This window comes from Camarhynchus parvulus, chromosome 17 (assembly GCF_901933205.1).
Source record: "Camarhynchus parvulus chromosome 17, STF_HiC, whole genome shotgun sequence".
Classification (NCBI taxonomy): domain Eukaryota; kingdom Metazoa; phylum Chordata; class Aves; order Passeriformes; family Thraupidae; genus Camarhynchus; species Camarhynchus parvulus.
This window is the reverse complement of record NC_044587.1, coordinates 712,547-738,239: the sequence shown is the minus strand read 5'-3', so window position 1 is coordinate 738,239 and position 25,693 is coordinate 712,547. Positions and strand designations below refer to the sequence as shown.

The 25,693-nt window shown below is 46.9% G+C and overlaps 1 protein-coding gene across 6 annotated transcripts in view; it reads right to left on the bottom strand.

The window, feature by feature from the left end:
- Positions 1-25,693, bottom strand: part of MAPKAP1 (MAPK associated protein 1) — an 80,578-nt gene that overhangs the window by 18,582 nt on the left and 36,303 nt on the right. For 3 of the 6 annotated variants that reach the window (XM_030961440.1, XM_030961442.1, XM_030961443.1), the window contains exon 7: positions 25,046-25,222. In XM_030961440.1, coding sequence (XP_030817300.1) covers positions 25,046-25,222 — 177 coding nt within the window. Of the gene's footprint in view, positions 1-3,156; positions 3,265-17,753; positions 17,864-25,045; positions 25,223-25,693 lie in introns of all 6 variants that reach the window. The other 3 variants (XR_004061221.1, XM_030961444.1, XR_004061222.1) reach the window with 2 other exon arrangements.

The following is a 25,693-nucleotide window of genomic DNA, read 5'->3' as shown; positions in this document are numbered from 1 at the left end:
GGCAGTGGGGCAGGAGGGTGGCAGGGGCACTGCTGCCCCTCTGCCCAGAGCCAGCCAGGACCCTCCTCCAGGCTGGAGACCAGTGGGGTGTGCCCACAGCCCTGCCCCACACTGCGTGGTGACAATGGCAGCTGTGCTGGGACAGGAGCTGGAACAGGGCAGCAGTGACCCCGCCAGCTGACCCTGGGCTGCCCACACAGCCCCAGGACACACCTGGCTCCCCGTGCAGCAGAGTGAGCTCGGTCACTCGGGCCCATCTCCTCACTGGAAACCCTGATTTTCAAATGAGACCAACAGCACCAGCTCCATGAGCTGGAGGTGAGGCAGGAGCCAAACCAGAAGCCTCCTCCCACGGGGACCCCGCTGAAGCAGGAGCCTCCTGTGCCAGGGCCCCCTGCCAGCCCCGAGCTCAGACAGAAACGGCACCGCAGGAACAGCACAGCCCTGAAATGTCACAGGCAGCCTGCTGCAGGGAAGGGAGCCTGCATTTCCTCGATAAAACAACAAAACACAAAGTTAACTGCACTGCAAAAATGTCCCTTATTACTTTAATGTACTAGAATATTGCTTAATGAAAGTTCTTAATTGCAATACAATTAATTACATACACAGAGTCCCCAATTACATTTTCCAATAAGACATTGGCTTTGCTATAGGTCTAAAGGCACTAAACCAATTTTAATATATTAAGACCAATTTCCCTTGAATACTAATTACTATCTAATGATAAAATGAGAAAGAGGAACTTTCCAGAAGTAAGATGGCAAGAATAAAACTAAATTAGCCATGAACGGCTTCCTACCACACATAAAGGCATTTCACATTACAAAGTGCAGCTTTCAGTTTAAAGATAAATCTCTGTGCAAGTTAAAAGTTCCGCACACTGGAAGCAGTTTATTAGCTTGAATGCTATTAGTAAATGCTGGCTGGAAAGGGGATTTCTCCATACATATTTCTTAATAATGGAAAGTTTTTGTTTCATTTAATACCCTGAAATATAAACTTTCTCTTTGCCCAAAGGAATGTGGCTGCTCTTCTCCCAGGAGATGCTTGCCATAATCCATATATATATTTATAAATGACTATGAGACTATGAAGAGCACATTTACAAGTAATAGCTGTTACAACAGAGTTTTTTCTGACTGGCATATCAAAGCTAAAAGTATTTCAAATCAAGACAGAATGCACAAAGTGAATATTTCAGTTTGCTGATAGGATTGTCAAGCCATTATTTTATTAATAGTGCAAAACTGTCAATATTTCTATTCTAATGTCATGCCAAAAGATAGCTCCTAAGCACCCCAAAATCCATTTTCTGACTGCAGGGGGGAGCCAGGCTCTGCCCAAGGCAGGGACAGTGAGTGATCTCACAAACTGGAGCCCCTCTGTGCATGGACAGGGCAGGGTGACCCTGCCTGGGCAATGCCCATCCCAGCAGGGCTCAGAGCATCCTCCTGGATGGGCACACAGAGTGCCAAAGAGGGCAGGAGAGCTCCCCAGCTCAGGGAATTTGGACCCAGCAGCCTCAGGGATCCACCCCACAGCTCTCCAGGGCTCTGTGCAGGAGCAGGGTCACTCTGGGGTCCCTGGCCTGGGAGGGAAGGGGAGCAGTGCAGCACAAGGACTTCAGGAGCAGGGAAAGGAGTCCCCTCAACACTGTGACATTTATTCTGAGCCAAGGCTCCTGAGGCTCTCCTGGAGCAGAGCAGACTGACTGCCTCCTGCTACACCACTTACAAACTTCCACCAGATTTACTCTTTCAGTAATGGTGCAACCTGAACCCAGTCACTCGGGAGAGCAAGGACCTGCAGGGGATACAGCTACAGGACACAGCCTGGATTCCTCCACAGATGATGAAAATACATTAAAAATGCAGTATCCGCAGTATTCTTTTAATTACAGAGCCTGGGTTTTAAAAAAAATGTTATTTTAAATCACAAGCAAAACCCATGGAAGTATGACTAGTGAGGATCATTTCATAGATTAAAAATCAATACAAAAATAATAGGTGGGATGCAGACGTCGGGGAATTCTGGCTTGTGGAAGAGCACAACTCGATTAGTGAGGTCAGAATTGCTCCATTTCCTCAGCACAGCCCCCCTGCTCCCTCTTGCCAAGGTCTCTCCTACAGTTTCTCAGAACCATTTTGTGCAGAAATGAACCAGGAGCACCAGGAACATTTTGGGAGCAAGTCCCACCTCAGGGAGAGCAGCAGCCAGAGCTGAGAGTGCCAATCCCAGCCCCAGCAGCACTGGGAGCTCAGGCTGCTCCTCTCCCTTGTGCGGCACCCAGGGCTGCTCTGGGGATGCTCTGCTGCCATGCTGGGATCAGATACAATTGCTGTGCCCAAAAAGCACCAGTTGAAAGGTTTAACCTTTGCACAGAAGGAACAAACTCTTCCACTGCTTGAAGCAGGCTCTTACAATGTCTGTGTGCAGTGTTCTTGGCTGAGTGGCTTTACTCACTAGTACAATCAACATTTTTACACAAAATGGAACGAAAGAACACCAAACCTGAGAGCATGGCTGCTGTAAAGAATGAAAAATGGATCAAAACTCCATGGGGAACAAACACAAACCAATGTTAAATGTCTTTTTTTAAAGTTTCTTATTGTTTCAAGTAAAGAAATAAATCAGGAAATAAATATTAGGATCATTAAAACAGTAATAGAATAAAAATACTTGAGCAGAGCTGGAGAGAAGATTATTTGTCTGGCACTTCAAAAATCATCAAACTGCTGCAGTTACTTCTGCATGACTAATTTCTTTAAATTGTATTAGAAACCCCCAGTGCCTCTGACAGCCACACTGACAGGGCACAACACCCTGCAGACCAACCCCTCGACTCACTGAGCAACGTCTGCAGCGCAGACAGGTTCATATTTCGTGTTTTTCAGGGTTGGTCATAACTTTACAGAACAGTTTAACAGCAAAGGATTAATCATGAAGTGATAAACAGGATGCAGACTATTTACTAAAGGTATGAAATCCATCATTTCCCTCTGGAATATTGTTTTGGCACCACGGAGAAGTGCCTCGGGACAGAGAGTCTCGTCAAAACGTACTTGCCCAGACAGTACAGCTTGTGTTCCAAAATACATAACTTATGTGAGTTTAAGCAGTTTACAAGAGCAAAAGTGAAAAGGGGAAACATACTGTTCTCCCGGACAAGGCAGAATTCCAAAGTGCTCTGGCTCTCCAAGGTACAGTCTAAATCTACTGGGACATTAGGTTCACTCTGCTTCTCCAGCCGATACTGAGGACCTGCAACATAAAGTAACTTGTAAAATCATCTGTTTTCTAACAAAGTGATGGCTTAGCACGTTCAACTCACACGAGGTTACTGGCAGCCCAGGAGCACAGCAGGTGGGTGTTGATGTCCCAGAGCCCCTTGCCAAAGGAAGGGCCCTGTCAGCAGCTGGAGGATGGTGTGGAAGGAAACAGCACATTCCACTGTCCCCAGCTGTCCCTGACCTGCCAAAGCCCTGTCCAACACTCCCACCTTGCCCCTGCACAGGTGAGGCTGCACCAAGCCCCTGCCTGGAGTGGGAAAGCCCCTCAGACCTCACTGTATGCCCTGGGGGCATTTTTGGGCATCTTTCCTGAGTGAAGAAGCCCCTAGTGTTTGCTCCCTGCTGCCCATCCCTCTTGCCTGCACAGAGCACTGGAAGCACCAGGGAAGGAAATCAGCCCTTCCTTGTGGACTGCATCACACAGAGGGACAGATGTGCTGCTTTGAATGAATTCTTTTCACGTTTTAACAGTAGATCTTGAAGGTTCAGGTGCCAGCTTCTTTCTCCCCCAACCAAATCCCCAAGTAAGGACAATACCACTTAAAAAGCTGTTTTACAACTACAGAAAATGTATAAAAAATTGTTTTTACAAGATCTAGGCCATTAAAAAAAATCTTCTAGTTGAATGGGTCCTTAAACTGCATGGCTTAACTGGAACAAAACCAGGACACTGACCCAATTCCAGGTGAAGCCCCTGAGTCAGCTCCAGCCCTGCTGTCCTGACAGTGGTTGGGAGAGGCCCTGGCAGGGTGGGGGCAGACCCAAGTGCACCAAGTTCCACGTGGGACCCAGAAGAAGAAAAGCCCCTTCCAAGGGCAGGAGCTGGTGGGGCCAAAGCCCTCCTGTCCTCACACCACTCCTGCTCACACCTGAGAGCTGAAGTGTGCACCAAGTTCTCAGCTGTGTATTTTCCATAAACAATAATTTTCCATAATCCAGTAAAACAACCTGAACAGATACCTGAAAAATCCTAAGTGATTCAAAGCCTCTTTAACCAGGTCTCAAAGTAACAAAAAACCTAGAACTGAAATAACAAAATCTGTTCCCTCTTCACCACTACTTAAAAGATTTCTGTTTGCTGACTTTGAATTACGAGCATATATATATGATGCAATATTTAAAATACATAAAAAAATTAAGTCTTTCAGCCTCAGATGGCATGCCTGAGGAATGGAATTTGTTGGCCAATTAATTTTAAATTTACTACAGCAGAATTTCAATTACAGCTGCTCGTTCCATCTCCCCACAGCCACGGGAGGCACTCGCTGCCTGGCTGGGCGCGTTCCCTCCCCGGGTGGAGCACTGGGGACTCTCCTCATTCCCAGTGCCACTCAGAGCAGGTGAGGTGCCAGGCTTTCTGCAGGGCACAGGGGGCTCCCGCCCTGCCCAGCACAGCCAGTGGGGGCACGAGGAGCTGCCCAAGCGCCAGCAGGGCAAAGCACGCAGCACAAAGAAAGGCAAACACACCCAGCGCCAACACTGCTCCTCTCCCGCCTACTGCAAATGTGATTAACTATTTAAATTTAAAATAAATTAGATAAACAGAGGCCTGCTTGTTAGGCAGAAGCAAAATATACTGAATTGAAACAAATCTCAAAGCAGTAAATCAATTTGGATTCAAAATCTGGTGTAGGTTTAAGAACAGGACTAGTGACAGCAAAACCCAATGGCTTTGTCTGTTCATCCCAAGCACCTTCCAGAGATTCCTGAGCTACATCCAAGGGCACTGCTGGCACAGATCTGAACATCTGTGCTGTTGGTACCCAGTCCCAAAGCCCTGCTCAATTGGGGCAAACCCTGACACAGTGGAAGGGGCAAAGGTAGGCAGGGTTCATGGTCCCTCTGTGAGGATCTGATTCCACCAGCTGGATCCACCCCAAAAACATCACCCCCATCAGAACCAGTCCCCATGCTGCTGAACCCTGAGGAGAGCCATCAGGGATCACCCCTCAACACACCCTGCAGTGCCTCAGGGTCATTTCTACCTGGAGCAGCTGGAGAAGCCCATGATCAGATAAATTGTTTTACCCAGTTTGTGTCAAGCCCGTATTAACTCTGCTAAGAAAGCAGGGAAATAGAGCTCCAGAGCAGGAACCAGGTCAACCTGCCTCATGGATAACTCCCTAAAACCAGAAAATACTGAGAAATTAATAAAAAAGTAAATACTGAGAAATGAATAAAAAAGTGCAAATGGATTTTCAGAGAGAATCTAATCTTCAATTATGCTTTAAATATCTGTCCACATTTACATGACCTCTGCTTGCCAACAGATGAAGAACGTTAGGCTGAGTCTGTGGAGGAGTTTTACTATCAGGCTTCTCTCACAAGTTCAAATGATGTCACTGTAGTAGGAATATTGGATAATTTAATGGTCCCCTAATGGAATCCTGCTCTGTGAATTTCAACAAATTTTCAAGTGGCAATACCAAAGATGGATTTTATGGATTTCTGTAATCTCATGCAAATGTTCAACGCAGTTGTAAAATAAACCTTTAAAATCCTGGCACGGACTGTCCTGGCCAGTGTCCCAAGCCAAGCTTTCCTGCTGCTGGCAGCTCCCAGGGCTCCACACCCCTCCTGGGGTGAGTGATCCTCCATCCCACACATCCCTTCCAGCTGAATCCCTGTGGAACCACTCTCACCACGGATCCTGCCCACAGATACCCACCTGGCTAGTTCAAGACACCCCTTTAGAGACAGGAATGTTCATCAGGAATTAAAAACAAGACCCCAAGACCCACAGTTCCCTATGAGCACACAAAGGTGCCTGGGAAGAATCCCACCCTGTAATCAAATTAAGGGTCCCCCTTGCAGAAGGGAACAGCCACCCGCATACCAACAAACCAATTCTGTTGCCATTTAAGCTGCAAAGCTTTCAGAAAGGGCTTTTGAAAGCACTACCCATCAGTTCTAATTTTTAAAACTTATCCTTTCAGTCAAGACTAGAAAAAGGCCCATTCCAACTTTTATCTCCACTACAAAGTGCTGTTATCTTGGGCTGTTGTCAGGAGCTCTCTCTCTCTTTCTGCTGACAAGCAGAGACTAGAGAGATAAGATTGGGAACGAATCTCACTTCTCTGAGTAAATAAATAATCAATACTCATCTAAATGTAAATGAGAAAGTATCCCCCTCTGATAACAGGGCTCTTATCAAACAGCCAATTTTCTGCAGACATTTGGCCTCAACCAAATCACCATCATTCAGCCCCAGCCTAATGGCTAAAAATCGTAACTAAATTGAACCGATCACCAGAGATCAACTAAGTTCAGCCATGGCTACTACGGGTTCAAATGTTTGGAATGCAATTTTTCCCCCATTAACTTTCAATAGCAATGAAGAATGCCACGGTCAGGGGTGAATCTGCACAATAAACAATACTAACACTACAACAGGGAACCAGGCTTTAAACAAAACCCTACTAAACCCCCTCCATCTCCAAACTAGTTACTAGGGCGAAATAAGGATTACAGAAAGAATATTTAATGTTTGTGGAGTCGTCAAACCTAAACAAAAAAGACCAGTGTCAACAAAAACACCCAAACTGTTGAAAACTGAGGCTATATTTTACAGCATTGGTCTCTGCAACAAAACACATCCCTATGCCTGTATATCCTCTCTTCACCTTCAAGAGCTCCCATAATCCACACCAACACCCCAGTTCCACCTGTGCTACATCAGCTGTTTCTGTTCCCTTTACAGTCCATGCATTTGTCCAAAACACTTTTGAATTTCCCATTTCCATGATATTTACCTCGCGAATTAATTACATTGAGTGAGGAAGAGTGTTCCTCTTGTTCCAATGAGCCATTGCCACCCCAGTGTTTGGGGTGAGCAGCTCCTGCCTCTGAACTACCAGGATAAAACCTTCCCAATCCACTGTCCCCATCACCTGCACTTCATAGACACCCCTCATACCCAGTTGTGCTTTTTCCACACCAGAAAAGCCCTTCACTCCTCAGCATCTGCTCCTCATTTCATGTGCCTGATCCATTTCCATACTCATCCCTTTCTGCATCTCTTCACTTCTCTTTTTTGAGACAAAATACAGCAATTAAGACGTGGGTACGTTGGGATTTATGGACTCAGTTCCTGATGTTCCATTTGTCTTTCTGCCTGCTCCTACACGGAGCTGAAGTGTTCAGAGAACTACTGTGGTGATGCTGGATACTTTTCCTGACTGATGGAAGGTAATTAGAGCCCATCATTGTACACATATAGTTACAGTTGCTTTTCACCATGTATATTATTTTGTACTCATTGACACTGACTTCCCTCTCTCGTTTTATTGTCCTGTCACTCAGCACTGTGGCTACCTCTGCAGTGCTTCACAGACAGCTTTTATTTGCACCATTCTTACCTCTTTTGTATCAACAGCGCATTTTGTCACATCAGCATTCACATCCTTTCCATGCCCCACATTAAGGAACAATGCCAGGTTCCACCAGTTCCACTGGAGCTCCACCAGTAACCTAGTTACTAATCACCAAGGGCCATTATTCCTATTCTTTGTTTCCTGTCTTTTAATCAATTATTAATCCATGTGAGGATCCTCCTTCTCATCCTGTGACAGCTTAATTGCTTTATGAGCCTTTGTCAGATCTTTTTTGGAAATCTAAACGTGCCATGGCAAACCCACCATCCCTTTCAGATGGTCTCTGGCTCCCTCTCAGCCTGCTGGAGCACAGCCTGCTCTGCCAAAGCCATGCCCCTGTATGCTGCATTTGCTCACATGTCATCCATTAACCCTGCTCTTTGCTAGGGGCTCCTGTTACAATTTCAGTTTGCCTGGTGAGAACGCCCAGGAAAACCTGTCTGTCCCTGAGCTCCTTCCACAGAGCCCTGCCACCTCCCACACCTGAGAGCAGCTGGTGTGAGCAGCACCTTACGCATGGTGCTCGTGGGGCAGCATCTCCACCCTGAGCTCCAGCACGCCCAGACACTGCTCCTGCTCACAGGGCTTTGCAAGCACCACGGAATGGCTCAGGGAACCTCCTCCAGTCCCTTTCCCTGCCGTGCAGGTACACCTTCCCTGCCCCAGGCTGCTCCAAGCCCTGCTCAACCCGGCCTTGGGCACTGCCAGGGCAGCCACAGCTTCTGTGGACAAAGGAAATCACAAAGGGAAAGAAAAAATAACAAAGAAAAAAAGAAAGAAAAGATCAGAAATGTGGGCAGTTAGGCAGCCACAGCCCAGCAGCCACGGTGACAGACACTGGGCAGGAGGGAACAAGCAAAAGGGAACTGAGCACAGGCAGAAGGCAGCAGAGCAGTCAAAAACCCCTGTTGATAAACACTTAACACTGATGTCTGTGGGACTTTCCATTTCAAGTCCCTCCTTTCACAAGGATTTGTGATTTATTGCTTTGCTGCTCCATCCCTGGGCTTTGAAAGCACGATTCCGCTTGAGTTTAAACTATATTTATATTTATTTTTTTGTTATCGCTTTTTTATTATTGCTATAGAAAATATTTGCTGGAAATATGTTGCAGCTATTACAAGGTCATAAAAAAGAGGAGATTTATGTATTTCTATCATTTCAAATAGTCTGTCAGAAAGTATCAGTCGTGCTAAGTGTAAGACTGCTGGATTCCAGTGTTCCCTCTGCCACCACATGGGCAGCAGATGGAGGAATTAAAATAGCTCAGTGTGGAGGCTCCTTGGGTGCTGGCTGGGAGGAGGGAAATCGAGGCAGCTCCTCGTCCCTGGGGAGGCCTGGGGAACCCTGGCTCCCCGTGGATGCTGGACACGGCCCTGGGCCAGGGCACGGGCACGGGGCCATCACCAAAAGGGCAGAGGGAGGAGCAGGGTCAGCGCACGGCGGAGAGCAGAGAAAGTGGGGACAGGGAGAGGGCTCAGGAGCCTTCCCAGAACGTGACAGAAGGGGCAGGATTCCATTGTGTGCTTGGCAATGACAATAAAACAACAGAAAATATGTAAACAGTGAGAGAGGAACTGGCTGCAGAGCAGAATGTTTACATCTCCAATCCTGCTGCTGCGAGGACGTCTTAAATCTGTTTATCCGCTAAAAATCCCCAAAGCCCCTCAACACCTCTGAAGTGGAATAAAGATTTTATCATTACAAATGCAAATACTGGTTAATAAATAAAGATATTTAAATAGTGAAAACAAACTTTTAACATTATGCACAAGCACAAGAGGTTTTTTTTAGCCCAATCTGTTTTTCCTTAACTTGCACTGTTGTGACATTACTGAATTTTACACACAGTTATCTGCCGCTCTCCACAGAAATACAGATGGTTTTTGTAGAAATAAACAGTCATTTATATGAAACAATTGTAAAATAGTTTATGGAAACCAGTGGTGTAATGCATTCAAATAAATGCCAGGCCTGGTTGATGGAGAGCCAAGGTGTTAAATCACACTGCTCAGGAATTCAGCTGTGGGAAACAGATAGTAAATCCAGAGTGACAGAATTTCCAGTGATGGCAAAGGTTTCTGACATCTAGTCCAGTACACAAAAACTACAGCAGTTCAAACCTATTTTACTTAACACTACCTTGACAGCCAGTGAAATTAAAGAATTTAGTCAAAAGCCCCTTAAAAAGAAACAAACACTTCATTTCTGGATTGCTTTTCCGGGGAACAGCAAATGTGCAGCACGGCCAGCAGCAACCTGGGCTGTGCACAGCTCAACAGAAGGGTTTTACTTAATTGCTACCTTTTTGCATCAGCAATGTGCAGCTCTAAAAAAAGCCGAGACAAAATCATCGTGTTTGATCTATAATGTAAAGCACCTACAGCAGAAATCCAACACAGAGATTTTATTTTAAACTCTGCAGCTGCCCCGCTCTCAGTCTGGCCCCACCGGTGTCTGGAATTGTCCCCAAGGCACCGTCCTGGGGCCAGCCCAGGTGGGCACTCCTGGCTGACCAGCACCAGGGCTCGCCACTGCCGGGATTCTCAAGGACAAAGGTGCTTTTCCCTGGCTATGAAGGCACCAGCGATTGTTCTGCAGTTTTGGGCAGCACAACCACAGTGCACTCGAGGGTCAGGAACACACAGCAGGGAGCAGCTGCTCCCATGAAGGTACCAGGGACCAGCACAGCCTCTATTCATCACAGTGGGTGAGACAAACACAAAATCTCAGTCACCCAAACGCTGAGCTGCACAGCTAACATGTCACATTAAAAAATCACAAAATTACAGCATTATTACCAATCCAGAAGAACCAGTAACCACATGGATTCAATGCCAACAGATCCAAAACTGTTCAATATTTCACCTTCATTTTGGAGGCTGGGCATGAACAATTCTCCTGGGCTGGTGCGCAGCCCCTCACCAGCCCAAGGCACAGGGCTAACTAGGCACTGCTGCTCTGACCAACTATTCACACACTGTATTCCCCGTGAGCTGGTCCCCGGACACCAACACACCGGGGTCTGCTCAGCATCACGGGCTGGGGAGAGGGAAAGGGGGTGTGGGAGAAATAAATCATCCTGCTGCAGAGCTGAGCCGGGCTCGGGCAGGAGGAAATCATTCCCAGCAGCTCCATCAGCCCTCTCTGCACCCAGGGGCTCGCCCTGCTCCAGGGAACCCCCCCAGAACCGGGCAGGGAGCAGCTGTGCCCTTCCCACATCAGCCCTGCTCAGGAGTGGCGAGGGGAGCCAAGCCCAGCCCTGGGAATGCTGGCACTGGTGCTGAGTGAATCCAGCCCTGGGAATGCCAGCACAGCCCTGGGAATGCCAGCACAGCCGTGCCTGGGTAAGGCAGAGCCCCCTGGCAGCAGCAGGGATCCCTGAGGTCCTTGCAGGGACCCCTGAGGTGTTTGCAGGGACCCCTGAGGGGTTTGCAGGTAGGACAGAGGGGTTTGCAGGGACCCCTGAGGGGTTTGCAGGCAGGGCAGAGGGGTTTGCAGGTAGGACAGAGGGGTTTGCAGGTAGGACAGAGGGGTTTGCAGGCAGGGCAGAGGGGTTTGCAGGCAGGGCAGAGGGGTTTGCAGGAACCCCTGAGGGGTTTGCAGGCAGGGCAGAGGGGTTTGCAGGTAGGGCAGAGGGGTTTGCAGGTAGGGCAGAGGGGTTTGCAGGCAGGGCAGAGGGGTTTGCAGGGACCCCTGAGGGGTTTGCAGGCAGGGCAGAGGGGTTTGCAGGGACCCCTGAGGTGTTTGCAGGGACCCCTGAGGGATTTGCAGGCAGGGCAGAGGGGTTTGCAGGTAGAGCTGCTCGTACCCTGCACCGGGCTCTGCAGGGCTGCTGTAATGATCCAAAACAAAGCACTTGGAGCCAGAGCCACTCACAACTACCATTAAGCAGAAAAGCACGAGTGTGAACACAAGGAAACACAAATTAATTGGCTTTTCACTGTCACAGATGCTGGGGCTTCCATCCCAGAAAGAGTCAGAGCAAACATATGCATCGCCTACTCGAACATATTTACTTTTAAATTTAAACTCCTCAGTTACCATCATTCCATGACAGTATCAAAATTTAATGACAGTTTATTCTAACTGTAGTTCATCTGTTAGAAGTGCTTTAATCCACAGGGCTGCAGCTTTACATAGTTTATCTTTTTAATTCTCCTTTTTTAAAATGTATAAATAAATACATATATGTGCAATCAAAATACACACAAACCTCCCTTTACAGACATCTTTTGTCCTACTCTTCCACCAACAAGGTAGGATGAGGAAGGAAAATCCCAGCAAGGCTCACAGCTCCTCTAGCAGCTGCTTTACAACATTTAAGTCACGAAATTTGACATTAAATGTGGTGCTGACACTGACACGTCAGAAACCGAATTTTCAAACACAACTCAGAGCTCTCCTCCCCAGCTGCTCCTCAAACAAAGATGAGCCCCAGGCAGAACTCTTCATGTGAGAGTCTCCAGGTTCTGAGGGTAACCTGAACTTTGTGTGAACAAATCCAAACCATGGCAATAATCAACCACCACAAAACCTGGCTCTGTAACAGACTGTGCTCCCAGGAACCAGGGCTGGAATAGGCTCCTTTCCCTGGCCTTGGCAGCTGTAATTCCTCTGATTCTGGTGTACAGACTAAAATATGATATGGAAGCTTTTATCTTTAAGTCCTACGCCTGTTTCTTGCATCTTTCTCTTTTCTTATTATTCAGCTTCCTGTGGCAGTGAAATAATACACTTAAACAGACCAGGAAGATTATTTTAAACTATTTTTGGTCACTTTACACATTTTAAAGAATGCAAAAAGCACTGGTTGACAGCTGTTAGGGACTTGAATGTTATTGCAAAGCAGCTGTTTTCATTTATTGAAAAAGTATTAATCTTTCTCCAAACTCACAGAACACTGAGCTAATAACTCTCCCTCTAACCTACGGAAAATACAGGTCACGTCTGTGCAATGTTGGCAGAAGGTTTTGTTTATAACAATTAAACTTGTAGAGCATTTTGTTCTTAAAAGGACTGAGCCTTTCTGGTCGGGGGATGTTTGCAGTCGGAGGCAGCTATTAAATAATAATCAGTAGCATGTTCACCCTGCAAAGAATTTCTACTTGAAATCAGACAAGATTAATCAGAGGAGACTTCTCTGTTCACTAGAAATTTCAGATGAAGAGAGGCTGACACGGACCAGGAGCAGGCAGGATTATTCCAACATTTCAGCATTTTATGTTGTTTAGTTTTGTCTCTCATCTCCTTCTAAGAACATTTGGTTTTTATATACTGACATCGATGCTTAATTTGTTTGAAAACAAAGCCTCTGCACACATTCTCTCTGCATTGTTATTTACTTTACATTAGTATTTATAGTCCATTCAGCTGAGCTCTGGAGGAGAAGGCAACTGGCGTCCCAGGGAATGTGTTTGTGGAAGAGCAGCAGGAATGAGACAGCTCACAGGCAGGGAGATGGCTTCCAAGTGTACATATAGTTCCTGCACATATTTAATTTGAGAATCACCATGGCATCAAGATACATGAAGTATCAAGGATGAACTCACCATCTTTCTTATGTTCTTAAAATCGTAATCCATGCAAACATATTTTGTAGGCAATATTGAGTGCAGGCTTTGGTGCAGATATAAAAAGCCTGATAAGATCTCCTTGCCTGCTGCACACTGTGGGCTGCTGTCAGCCCCAGCCCCAGCTGAGCCCTGGGATCACAGCATGGGCTGTGCCTTCCACCTTGGAAGCACTGTGCCTGCCTTGGTCCCTCTGAGCCTCCCTAACAAAGCAGGATTTAAAGTGCACACCTACCACAACCCGGATTTCTTACATGTTAATGGGGTAACACATGAGTACTGGTGAAAGTAAGACCAGCAGAAACACACACCAGACTGACCGAGCAGGAAAATCACTTCCCAGTAAAGCAAATCAAGTTCTAGGGGTAATGGTGTTTTACAGTTCTGCAACCTGATCTCTACGACCTGCAAAGCTTCCTCTGCCAAGCCCAAGGGTGGGATTTCAAGCATGCCCAACAGCTACCTGCTCCAGAAGTTAATGCTAACTGATCTCTGGGGAGCAGAATTATCCCAAGTACTAAAACACCCAAATCTCACCTTCTAAAACAGATTTTCAGGACCTGGTTATTAGAGCTGCTCAAAATCCAGACAGCACGGTATCTGACATTTTTACTGATAAATTCAAGCAGAACAGGAAGTTCTTATGCTCCCAATCTCCAGCATGTGAGTTCTTTTCTGCAGATCTGCCACACTGCAGAGAGATTTTATATTTACACCATCAGCTGCTGAAGTGCACAAAGAAAGGAGATGTTGGCATGGCAGGATTATACAAAACAATCCTTAAACTACCTCTGGACACGAGTGTTCTCCAAGGGTTGTTATCCCAGTGCCTGAGCTGTGCCCAGCCAGGTCCCCGTGGCTGATGGAGATTCCAGCTCCCCTCTCTGTGCCCATCCTTGGCTCTTTCTCTCCCATCTGAGCTATTTTCAGAAAACCCTCTTGCACAAGCAATGCCTCTGAGCACCCTCAAGGTGGCCCATCCTGGATTAGACCAGTCTCCCCTAGAAGCTCATCCCAGAACTGCAGTTTTATTTCCAGCCCTCCCATGAAATATGCCTGTGCAATACACGCTGCTGAGCACGCAATAGGTTAAACAAATTGATGATAAAGTATTCGACTTCGTTAGTTTTCATTACCATAAGAAAACATCAATTACATTTTCTATTTTATGAGTGTACACAGGGGAATCCATTACAGTAAGGGAGAGGCTGTACGACTCCTTCTGCTGCTTCTCTCCTCAGCAGAAAGAACAGTTTGTTTTTAAAGGCAGTGACACCAGCCCAGAGGAAGGGAAGGCACACCGGCATATCTGCATAGACAGCTCCTATCCTGATTTATCCAGCCTGGCTCCAACTAATTAAACATCTGCCTCAACGATTTCCTCTGCAGATTTATCTTCTCCAGTATGCAGCACTGACTGGTTGTTACAGGCTTTTTCCTAACTTGCAGCCACTCCTGTGCTTCTCCCAGTTGGTGACTTGGGCACGTGGCAGGAGATGATGCAGTGTTCCCATTAACCCCCCGTGGGTGCCTGTGGTGGGACAGGTCACCAGGTCCCACAGTCCTGCTGCAGGACAACCACGTCCTCCAGGAGAGGACTCGGGGCCAGGCTCTCTCACCTACAACACACCCAGTTACTTCACCACCTGCACTTCCCCTTGGCTGGCTCAAGTATTATTATTTAAAAATGGTCAGAGTTCATATGTCAAAAGCCCTGAGACACTAAGAAAGAAGAATTGCAAGGAAGGTGAAATAGTTTGAACAGTTTGCAATAATTTTATCTAAATAGAGCTAGGCACAGTCAGAATATTGCTACTGTTTTTTCAGGCCCCTTTCAATGAAGAAAGGGTTCTAGCCCACTTCAGTCTCCTACTGCTCAGTATTTTGCTGCAACAAATAATCTTTACTGGCTGAACAAAGCATTTAGAGAAAACTAGCCTAGCATTTTAGCCCTAGTCATGCTGAACAAACCCTTCCCAATTGTACTACAGGAATTCCTCAAATTTTCCTCACCCAGAGTAGCCAACCCAGGTTTGAATTTTCCTACCAATTCAGGACCAGTCTGAAAAATGTCCTGTAAGTCAGTGGTGAAAACAGATCAGAAAGAACTGCTTCTACCAGTACTTGACAACAGCATAAGCTGTAATGCAATAAATTCATCTGTCCTGAAAAGGCTGATCTGGAGGACCATTGGAGACAGGCAGAAAAGCTAACAGGCATTTCTGTTTTATTAAAATATTCCAAACACTTTAAATAAACACGTTCAGCCTATTTTTAGTAACGACTTTTTAAAAATCAGACCAATCAGCTTTAAAGGAAACATTGCTGAATGAGGAGAAATGTTTCTCCTAAATTATGTCTTATCTTTTATTCAGAACTTTGACATCCTAATCCACTGGTTAATAATGACCTGAAGCACCCTGGCCCAGGCCTGTGCAGTGCTAATGCTCTGATCTGCAATTCCATTTATCCCTGCATCTCCCAGAGACAGTCGAGAGGCACATCCTCTCCAGTGGGGAGGGATCTGGGGGTAGGTGAGAAATGATGGCAGAATCTTTCCTTTTACTCCTGCTCCAGTCTCTCTGTGCCCACTGTGGTGGCATCCTGAGCTCTCCCTGCCCTCACAGCACGGCCAGCCCGTGGCAGATGGGACTGGCACAGCCTGGCTGGAGCCAGAGGGTCCCCTCTGTGCACACAGCTACAATTGCTGCTGCGTTGAAGATAACTGCAAGACCTTCCTAAGCACCCCCACCTCCTTAAAGCCTGATCATCCACATTTTGGGAGAGGGATGTAACTGGGAATAAGGAAAGGTTTGGATAAGCTAAATTAATGTCAATAAAAAATTCTGATACATCCCTATGTACCCTGTTCCTGAAAAGGGTTCTGAGCAGGAGGGCCAAGGCAGCAGAGGTGAATGTATTAGCTGAAGGAAGAAATGCCAGGTCCCTTCCTTCTCTAAACTACTGAGCAAAAATAACAAAGTCAAAGCAGAATCAAATTTCAAATGGACAAAGAATAAAACATCTGTTACACGAAGTGGGGAAGCAGTTTAAAGACTGAGCTAAGTGAATCCTTTAGCAACCTCCCTTCAGGGAAGGGAAATCTGACCCCAGGAAATAAATAAAAGTCACCCAAAAAGTGAACAAAAGAGGTGTTTGAAAAAACCCCACCACCATTCATCGCCGCTAACGACTTGTTCATTATGAGTGATGATGGATAAAGACTTCTCACGCTGAGATGAAATCAAGATTTATATGCATTGTTTCCTCTCCCAACTTGTGGGAAGATCATCATCATTTAATTCTATCTCTGCGGCCAGCGATGGGCATCCAGAGAGCAGGTTATCACACGGCGCAGTCAGCTGGCAGGGCGCGGGTGACGCTGGCACATCTGGAGCGCGGCGCCGCAGCCGGCCTGAGCGATGGCTCCTGGCCACCCTCCAAATTGCTGCAGGCTGCCGGGGCTCCTCTCCACCCCCGGCACTGCTCCTCTCCTCCTCCCCCCCCTTTTTTTTTACGAGAATCAGATTTTCATTGCTCCATTCAATTGCTCTTCTCTGCCATTTTTTACAGCTCTTATCGTTCCCTTGGAATATGGCCTTGAGACAGCTCATCCGTGTCCTTCACTGTGTTATCTCTTCTAACTTTTATTAAAACTTCAGCTCTCATCTGAAGATAGCTAATTAAATCCATGACAGATTATACACGCATTTAAAAACTGCAATGAACTACTTTTTCTAAGGAGAACGGGGTTTATTTTCTTTTCCCATAGTTAAAACTGAGGGTGTTTAAGGAGGTTTCATTCATTTACAAAGACAAGATCCTTATCTTTCCCACTATATAGATGGGTTTATATTAAAGTTCCTTTGTTGCGTGACAAGACTCAGTGCAATTTCTCTCAGTAATTATTTCTTGTTGCTGGAAAGATCTCTCGGCCTTATACTTCTGAAATATATACACTAACATATATGTGAATGCACATCTACCCCCCAGAAAAACATTGTTTAAAATAGAAATACGAGCACTGTACATTTTCCTTTTTTAAGTGTTCATATGCCTTAACTATAACAGTACTATTTTGATAACATTGTAGAAAGTAAATTTTTCACTACAAGTACCAACGAATTCTTGAAATTATTTAAAATCGCACTAAGCATAATTTTCTTACATAAATTAGAAGTATATATACAAAGTCTATCATGGGCTGGACTTGCTGCACTTCTACCCATCATCCCAAATTACCATGAACTGGTCTTGAATGCAAATGGCTTTGTTATCATAAATAAATATTTGCAGGAATGGATATACTGCTCTGCAGCAAACATTATGCAGCTCCTGCACTGCCAGCTTTGTGCCAGCATGGAGAACACAGACCTGTGCACAGAACTGCTGTGAGTGGGGCTGGGACACAACCCCCCAAAACCTGAGCAACGTTCACAACAGTTAAAAAGAGATATAAAATATACTCGTGGAGAAAACACCCTGCCCTCTAGAAAATACGATAAATAACCCACCTGAGCCTCTCTGTGATCCCTTCCTTCTCTTTAAGGCTTTTTGTAAGATATCCTTCATGGTGACCTTCATACTGTCCACCTGAATAAGTGAGAATCCATGAGCAGCATTTCTGCAAGACAGATGCACATGCAGTTTTACAAAACAATCATCACTGGCAGCTCCCCGCAGCCCTCGTTAGCTTCAAGCAAAGCACTCGTTAGGCACACGGTTAACGAAGTTGGGCTGGAAAGGGAAGTTAAAAGGAGAAACCAAGCAAACTGCCTGAGCAAGGCAGAGACAAAACCAGCCAAAATGGGTTGAGATTTAAGACAAGGTGTGAAAGGATTTTCCTAATTTATTGTTATTTTTGATCACTTAGCGTTCAGCATTAGAAGAGAAAAATGAGCCAGTGTACCTGGGGGGCTCCTCTTCTGCTCAGCTCGTGTCTGTGCTTTACAGCACACAACAGAAAAGCAGTTTGCAGTGGCATTTTCACCCAAGTCCCACACGTAACAAACCCTTAGGGACAAGGGGCAGCACACCCCTCAGTGGCAGCAGCTTTGCAGCACTATCAGGGTACTGCTTCAATGCATTATTCCCAGCCTAACAGGGCTCCTTTGGACACGTGTTTGTGAACACAATGGCACAAAATCCCCCAGAAAGATCCAAGGCAGTGGGTCCTTGTCCTGGCCATCACCCATGGGAGAGGCCACACAGGGGAAGGACTGCAAAGAGCAGGGGGACAGCTGTGGGGGATACTGCTCACAGACACTGAGAGGGGCACCCCTGGGGAAGCAGAGAAGATGACAGTATAGTAGAAGAGACTCTGACTGAGCAGATCAGTAAATTTTGCCCCTTAGCCCTCGCAGTCAGTCTCGGCTCATGTCAGTAGATGTCACTGCAGACAGTTCCAGGGAAATCCTAGAGCTGAAGGCTCCCACTGGAGAGATTGCTCTGCATGGAAAAAACTGGTTTGCAAAGCTATTTGGGCAGGAGGAGGAGCCTTGTATCTGGCAACCAGGAATTTTAATCAGGGAGTACAGCTCTATATGAACAGCACAGCTGGAATATTTTTAAAAGCAACTGGCAGGCAAAAGCAATCCAAGCAACACAAGTACATCCTGCAAAACAAACCCATATTACATGTCACTTTGAAACACAAATGCTGGGACACGAGGCTGGAGCTCAGGTCACATCAGACACGGCATCCCCAGCTCACGGTGACCCAGCCAGGACAGAGCGCTCACCACTCACTGCTCAGGGCACTGACTGCAGCGTGACCCAGGGGCCAGGAGCCCCTGCCTGGCCACGTGCTGGTCACAGCTCGGTGTCCTGGGGGCCACTCGTGCTCCTGGGAGCAGCAGCCACGCCTGGGCTCAGGACATGTCCCCCTGTCCCCCCTTGCTGGTGTGAGATGCCGTTTCCCTCTCCTCGGTTCTGCGTTGGTCTCATCTGAATTTCATTGTCAATTCCCTTTGTTCCTGGCAAAATGAAACTGCCTAAAAGCCCAAATTTATGTTCTCCAGACCATTTATTATTTATAACTCTATCTTACTCGTCTTCAAACCAAATAATCCCAATCTTTTCATGCATCTACTTTTCCCTCTGTTTCTGCCGCGTGCTCAGTGCAGCAGGAGCAGAGCTGAGGGAGGGAGTGCCACTGCAGGTGACACTGCTGTCCTGGGAACAGCCCCAGGGCTCAGAGGCTAATGCCTGCAATGAGCAGAGATCTTCCCCAGCGCTTCACTGAGGAGCAAATTTCCCTAGAAGCTGCTGTGGAGCCCCATGACCTGCCTGAGCACTACACACCTGCCCTTTACCTGGCCAATTCCTCGCTTCCCAAAAGCCTCACAGCTCCAGTCCCAGCTGACCTGCTGAGCAAGATTCAGTGGATTCTTTAAAGTGGAAAACCTATTCTACAGCTATAATCACAAAAAGGAAACTACCTTTGTGCTTCTATTTAAACATCACAAGGTTTCTCATTGAAGTGCTTCATGAAAAGCCCTCCATGCTGGACCAGACCATCACAACACCTAGTGCCTCCAGGTAATTAATACGATGGTCTCCAATTCCTACAGGAATTTTCCAGAAAACTCCAACCAAAGTACAGGGAAATAAATTAAAATACTCCAGGGAAAAAAGAAATTGCAAAGGCAACAGAAGTCTTCCATAACCTGCTATGGCCAAAACAACCGGAGTCACAACTGTCCCCTTTGTACAAAATGCTTTTCAACATTGTTCACCCTAAACAGAGGAGGGCCTGCAGCTCCCTTCCTACTGGGCACAGAGTGGCCATTGGCAGATGGCCCCATCTCAGGGCTGCTCACACTCCCACGATCAGGAACATCCCAAAAATGGAAGATTCTGTCTCAGTTCCTGACACTTCAGCTGCTGAAGAGCACAGGCTGCTGTGATCCCGCCCGTGTTCCGGGCTGGCCCGGCTCAGCCGGCTCTTTGCATTGAGCAGCTGGCCTGAGAACTGTCAGGCTGATTTCCCTGACACTCCATTACTAACCCCTGCCCGAGCCACGGCCATTCTTTGCCTCAGAAGCTGGATCTCATCCCAGAACAATCTTTGAAAGTTTATTTTACTGATCAAAGCAAAATAAGAAAGCCTGTGTGTTTGGCTATATTTAGTGTGCGAGCCGCGAGTGAGTGCTTGGCAGGAGCGGTGGGACGCGGAGCGCGCCCCGCTTTTGTAAACTCTTGGCTGTTTGCTCTGGAGCAGAGCCAGAGGGGCTGGACCCCCACCCTGCTGCAGCTGCTCCCCTCCCTGCCCTGGCTCCCCTCTCACAAGGCACCACCACGTCAGAGCAACATTGCAGCACTCGGCAACCCCACACATCTGAGCCGGGGTGGACTTAAGCCCAGACCAAAGAGCTGCTGCCGTCATGCTGGGGCCAGGCCAGAGTCAGGGCACGTTTCTGTGCCCAGAGGAGAAACCCCGTGGAATCACAGATTAGCTGGGGTGGGAAGTGACCTCTGAGATCCCCCTGTCCAATCCCCTGCCCAGGCAGGTCACCCGGAGCAGGGGACACAGGAACCTGGCCAGGTGGGTCTGGGATGTCTCCAGAGAGGGAGACTCCAGCCCCTCCTGGGCAGCTGTTCCAGGGCTCTGCCACCCTCCATGGAAAGAAGTTCTTCCTCACTTTGAGATGGAACTTGTTGTGGTTTAGTTTAAGGCCACTGCTCCTTGTCCTGGCACTGGACAAGCTGCCAGGTGTCCTGGAGCTGTGCTCGGCACCGGAGCTTCTGGAGCACAACCAAGGCAGCACAGCCCCGCCTGGTGCGGCCACAGCACAGCAGGCTGGGCTGGAGAAACACACACCCACCTCAGCTCCCCAGTGCCCAGCGTGCTCTGCCCTGGCCATGGGCATGGACTGTCCTCACTCAGCCCAATCCCAGCTCATCCTTAATTGCAATCACAAACAATGTGTTTTACCTCCCTCTGCTAAGGTGTGATACCTTCCTTTTAGGTCAACACACTGCAAATAGGACAGACAAGCAGATGCTGGTCAATCAATTAAAAGTGCTGCTGGCAAATTGGAAGCCAAAGAAATTCCTTAGCTTGTATTTTCTGTCATTTTGCAAAAACATACCTGGGTGACAAGGTTAAATCAAGCAAAGGAAATCCCTGGCACTTATCATCCACAGGCATTACTGATAAATTGTGCAGTGGAGGAATAAAGGATTACCTTCTGTATTTTTTCATTACACTTTTCTTTTGTTACAGAATACATAAATCCATTGTGGCACAATGTAATATGTATCATCGTGCTACACCTGTGGACGTTTCATAACGGCTGCCATGTCTGTGCAGTCAGGAATGATAAGTGAACCACCCGTGAATGTTAATGATAGTGATCATTCTGCAGTAACTTGGCTTTCCATCTTCTTTTACAGCCTCCGTGCTGGAGCCAGGGTGGCAAGGTTCAGGAGAGGGAAGGGGAAGCAGCAGCACAGGCAGAAGCTCTCCTCGTGGTGCTGAGGTGCCACAGGAACAGGCAGGGTCACCCTTTTGTCACAAAATAAAACAACCCACGCTGGAAGGACAAAGGGTTTCTGCTCTGAATGAGAAGAGAACTTTTTGAAAAGCTCCTTTCCAATTTAGAGCGATTTTTAAAATTTTGGATTTTTTTCTTTTTTTTTTCTTAACACAGAAGTGGAATTTACTTTCCAGAAGTGGAATTTATAGCACTTAAAGCTCACTGCATAACCAGCTGGCATGGCTGGAAGTGCCTGGGAGTGACTAATAGCAATTTCCACTTGATCAGCACAATGTCAGACTTAAGACTCAAAATCCCAGCTGATGCAATGGACTTACCTTAAGCTGAGTAATTTTTAAGATAAAGTGCACAGTGATAGGAACTGGACTAACTAATATCAGCCACGATTTTTATTCTGGGCCTAAATGACCTGCTTTTGTACATCTCAGGTTGGCCTCGCATAGCTTTGTGCACTATTGAGTTTAACTGGCTGCATTTTGACACCTCTGTAACAGTCCTTAGCCCTCTATCAAGATTTCTGATGCCCTCCTACCCCTCCCTCTCCACTATCCTGAGAGCCACATTCTTAATTTTGCACCCACATTAACTGTCTTAAATTTGATATGAATATTCTAAAATGTACTTTGCAGATTGCCCACCCCCCTGTACAAATCAGGAACAGGCCTTTTGGGGACTGCTGCTGGAGTCCAAGAAAAAACACATTTCAGGGCTTTGAACTGAATTTGCAAATGCACAATGCAAGTCTGGTATTTTAAAAGGGTTTCAAACCTTAAACTATCAGGTATGGCTTTGAAAATTTGTATATAATAGTCAAAGCAATTTAAGTACAATATCAAAACAGAAAAAAGTGCTACAGAGCAGAAGAACTGCATGCCAAATTTCCTCTGTGTGCCAACTGGCAGCTGAGCTACAGCTCCTCGAAACACCATTAGATCGAGCGTGTCAAGTTCCAATAATAAAATTTCCAAGGGAAAAAGCCCTAATGATGGTACAGATTTATTTTAAGCCTTTCAGGTATGACCTCAGCACCTCTAGAAGTCTGTATTTCCATGGATGTGGTGCTTTGTTGGCCTCTCCCTGACAAACCCCCTGGACGGAGAGCGGGGCCGTGTGCGGGTGCCGTGCCTGGTGTTGGACAAAGCTCTGCTTTCCACAGCAGCCACCTTCCAAAAACACAACTCGCTAGACTAATGGGCACTGAGCAGCCAGAACGACTGCCCTCCTTCTTCTCCTTGTGTAACTTTGCCAGAGTCCTTGGAACTTGCCAAATTCGGTCATGCCTGCTTAGCTTGCTCGACTGATTGTGCCAGAAAAGAAAATAAGACACAGATGTATTTGAGCTCTTTGAGATGCCAGTAAGAGCGACAGCTAATGGCTTCATTTCGACCCTCCCCTACCAGCTGGGCACAGGTGGGGGGATAATGAGGTCCCTCTCCCTAATCAAACTCAATTATTTACTACTCTATACAGCCACAAAGACATTCACATCCAGCTCGGAATATAAACTGCACTGCAGGCTACTTCCAGCCACCACCTCTGGGTATTCACAACTAACTCGAGTGGCTCAGAGTTTGCCTTGGCAGGAGTTGAAGTGCACAAAGTTCTGCAAACTGTTTCTGCTCAAACATGTCCTGCAGAAGGGGGGTCCCTGGCGAGGCCCCACCGCGCTCAGCCCGCGAGGAGGAGCACGGCTCCAGCACGCAGCTCCTCACAAGCACCAACATTTTTCAACAGTGATTCAATATTAATAAACATTACAAGTCACAAGGCTGACATGGCAGCAGATGAAGTACTTCAGCACGAGGAGGAAAAAAAAGAGATGCAAAATATAAAACCACAATTACATGCACTGGTAGGGTGACAGAGGAGGAAGAAGACAGAATTTACAGCAAACCCCTACAAAAATAAGACAGCACACACATGTAAACTCACAGAGGTAACAACCTTTTGATCAAGTGATGATCAAGTAATTCTTTATTCTAGGGGACACATTAAAAATTCTAATTTAAACCTAGCTATTTACACAGTAATCACAAGCCATTTTAAATTAAAATGTGAACGCTGGCACCACCAAACTGACCCTTTCAGAAGAGCACTGCTTATGATGCAGCTGTCCTATTTCTCCTCAGCAGCACCTTCCAAGCTAGAAGGAAGCTTCTCACATCAGCACAAATGATGGTAAACCAAAAGATTTTGCATTTTTCTGCAGGCCCTGCAGCTGGACCCTTCTCCTGCTGCCTGCTGCAGGCAGAGCTCTGCTGGCCAGCGCCAGCCCCTGCTGAGGTCTCTGGGCCACCATGGGAAGGGCAGTGCCACCTCTGTGAGCCAGCCCAGCCCCTGACCCACACCTGGTCACTGCAGTGAGCACTGAGCCCAGCTCAGGCACCCAGGACAGCTCTGGGGGGACAGCTGGGGAAGGGCACTTTATCCAGATGAGAAATCAGCAACAATTTAGACATGTCTATTGACAATGACCTCCCCTTCCTCACCACGGCCACAGTGCAGCACAGCCCAGCATCTCAGCCTTGAATAACTTACTTGTGAACACTGGGGCCAGAATATTTTATTTCCCAGTGCCCTGATGCAGGGGAACAAAGTGAATGTGGCCTTTGGGAATACACGTGGGATTTCTGACAGTGGCTTTCTGTAGGATGCTTTGCAACGTCGCTAAGAAACACAGCACACAATAAAGAATATAAAAACTAATTCAATAAGCCAGATTTAAAAAAAAGTCTGATTATTCAGAACTAGAAGCAGCTGTAGTGTTAAGAAATGTAAGTAATGTCCAATAACCAGGAAAACCCTATTAGCATTTTCATTTCAAGAGCTCCAAACATGAAATATTTTTCCCACGTAAGAAGTGGCTTATGCTCCTGGCATTTTGTTCTAGTAATTAAGGCCTTCTGATGGTTTCAGAGATTTTTCATTCCAAGTAAGGAAAAACAAAAGTGATCAAGCACAGTATATATCCCTACTTCACTGATAAGGACACAGCAAATTCTTCTTGATCTACAAGTCAGACAGCTGAGGTCTCAGGGGTGGGTGGGGTGACCCTCACCAAACTCTTCTGCACTCGGGAGGGGAATGTCCAGTCCTCTCCAGCTGCTGTGCTTGGTTACTGCTCATTTCTCTCCTCAACCACGGCACTGCTATTGAGCCACACTGCCACTATTTGTCTATAAACCCACTTCACTGCCGAGCATCACCAAGGGGTGTGGCCCCGGGCTGTTGGTGAAGTCAGGAGCAGGGAGGCAGAGGAGGAGGAGGAGGAGGAGGGAGGTGGCTGTGCCCAGCCAGGTACTCACATGCGCACGAAGAGCGACTGCTTGGCTGCCAGCCCCGGGGATGAGTACTTCTCCACCAGGGCCAGCGTGCTGAAGCCAAACTTGTGGATGGGCTCGTTGGAGTCCAGGGGCGGGAAGTCCGTGTCCACCTCGCCGTCGTCCTCGGCGATGTGCAGGCAGTAGGCGCTGACATTGTCACTGCAACAGAGAGCTGCACTCAGCACAGCCTGGGGTGGCACCACGGGGACACCTGCACGGGACACCCGCACTGCCCTCAAATGGCATGATGAGACCTCACAAACGTGTCCCCAGAGGTCACAACGTGTCCTGCTGCCATGGAAAAACCCCAAACCTCAGAGCACAGCAGTCTTCATCCTTAACTGCTCCACAAACAACACCTGACAATGATTAAAATACACTAAAATCTATAAAAGTTTCATGACTTCATAAAGCAGGAAGGATATTTCTCCATTTGTGAAAATTCATTTATTTATATGATGACTACACTTCAGAGCTAAAGGCAAACAGGTGGTGTCTGTGATTTTTCACAGGTCAAACAACTGTGAAAGTTTAGTGTCTGTAGGCTGGAAAGGCAGAGAGTGCTCTTGGGCAGGTGAGCAGGGTAATGAACTCTGGGAAAAGTAAAAACCTGTCCAACACATAGCAATG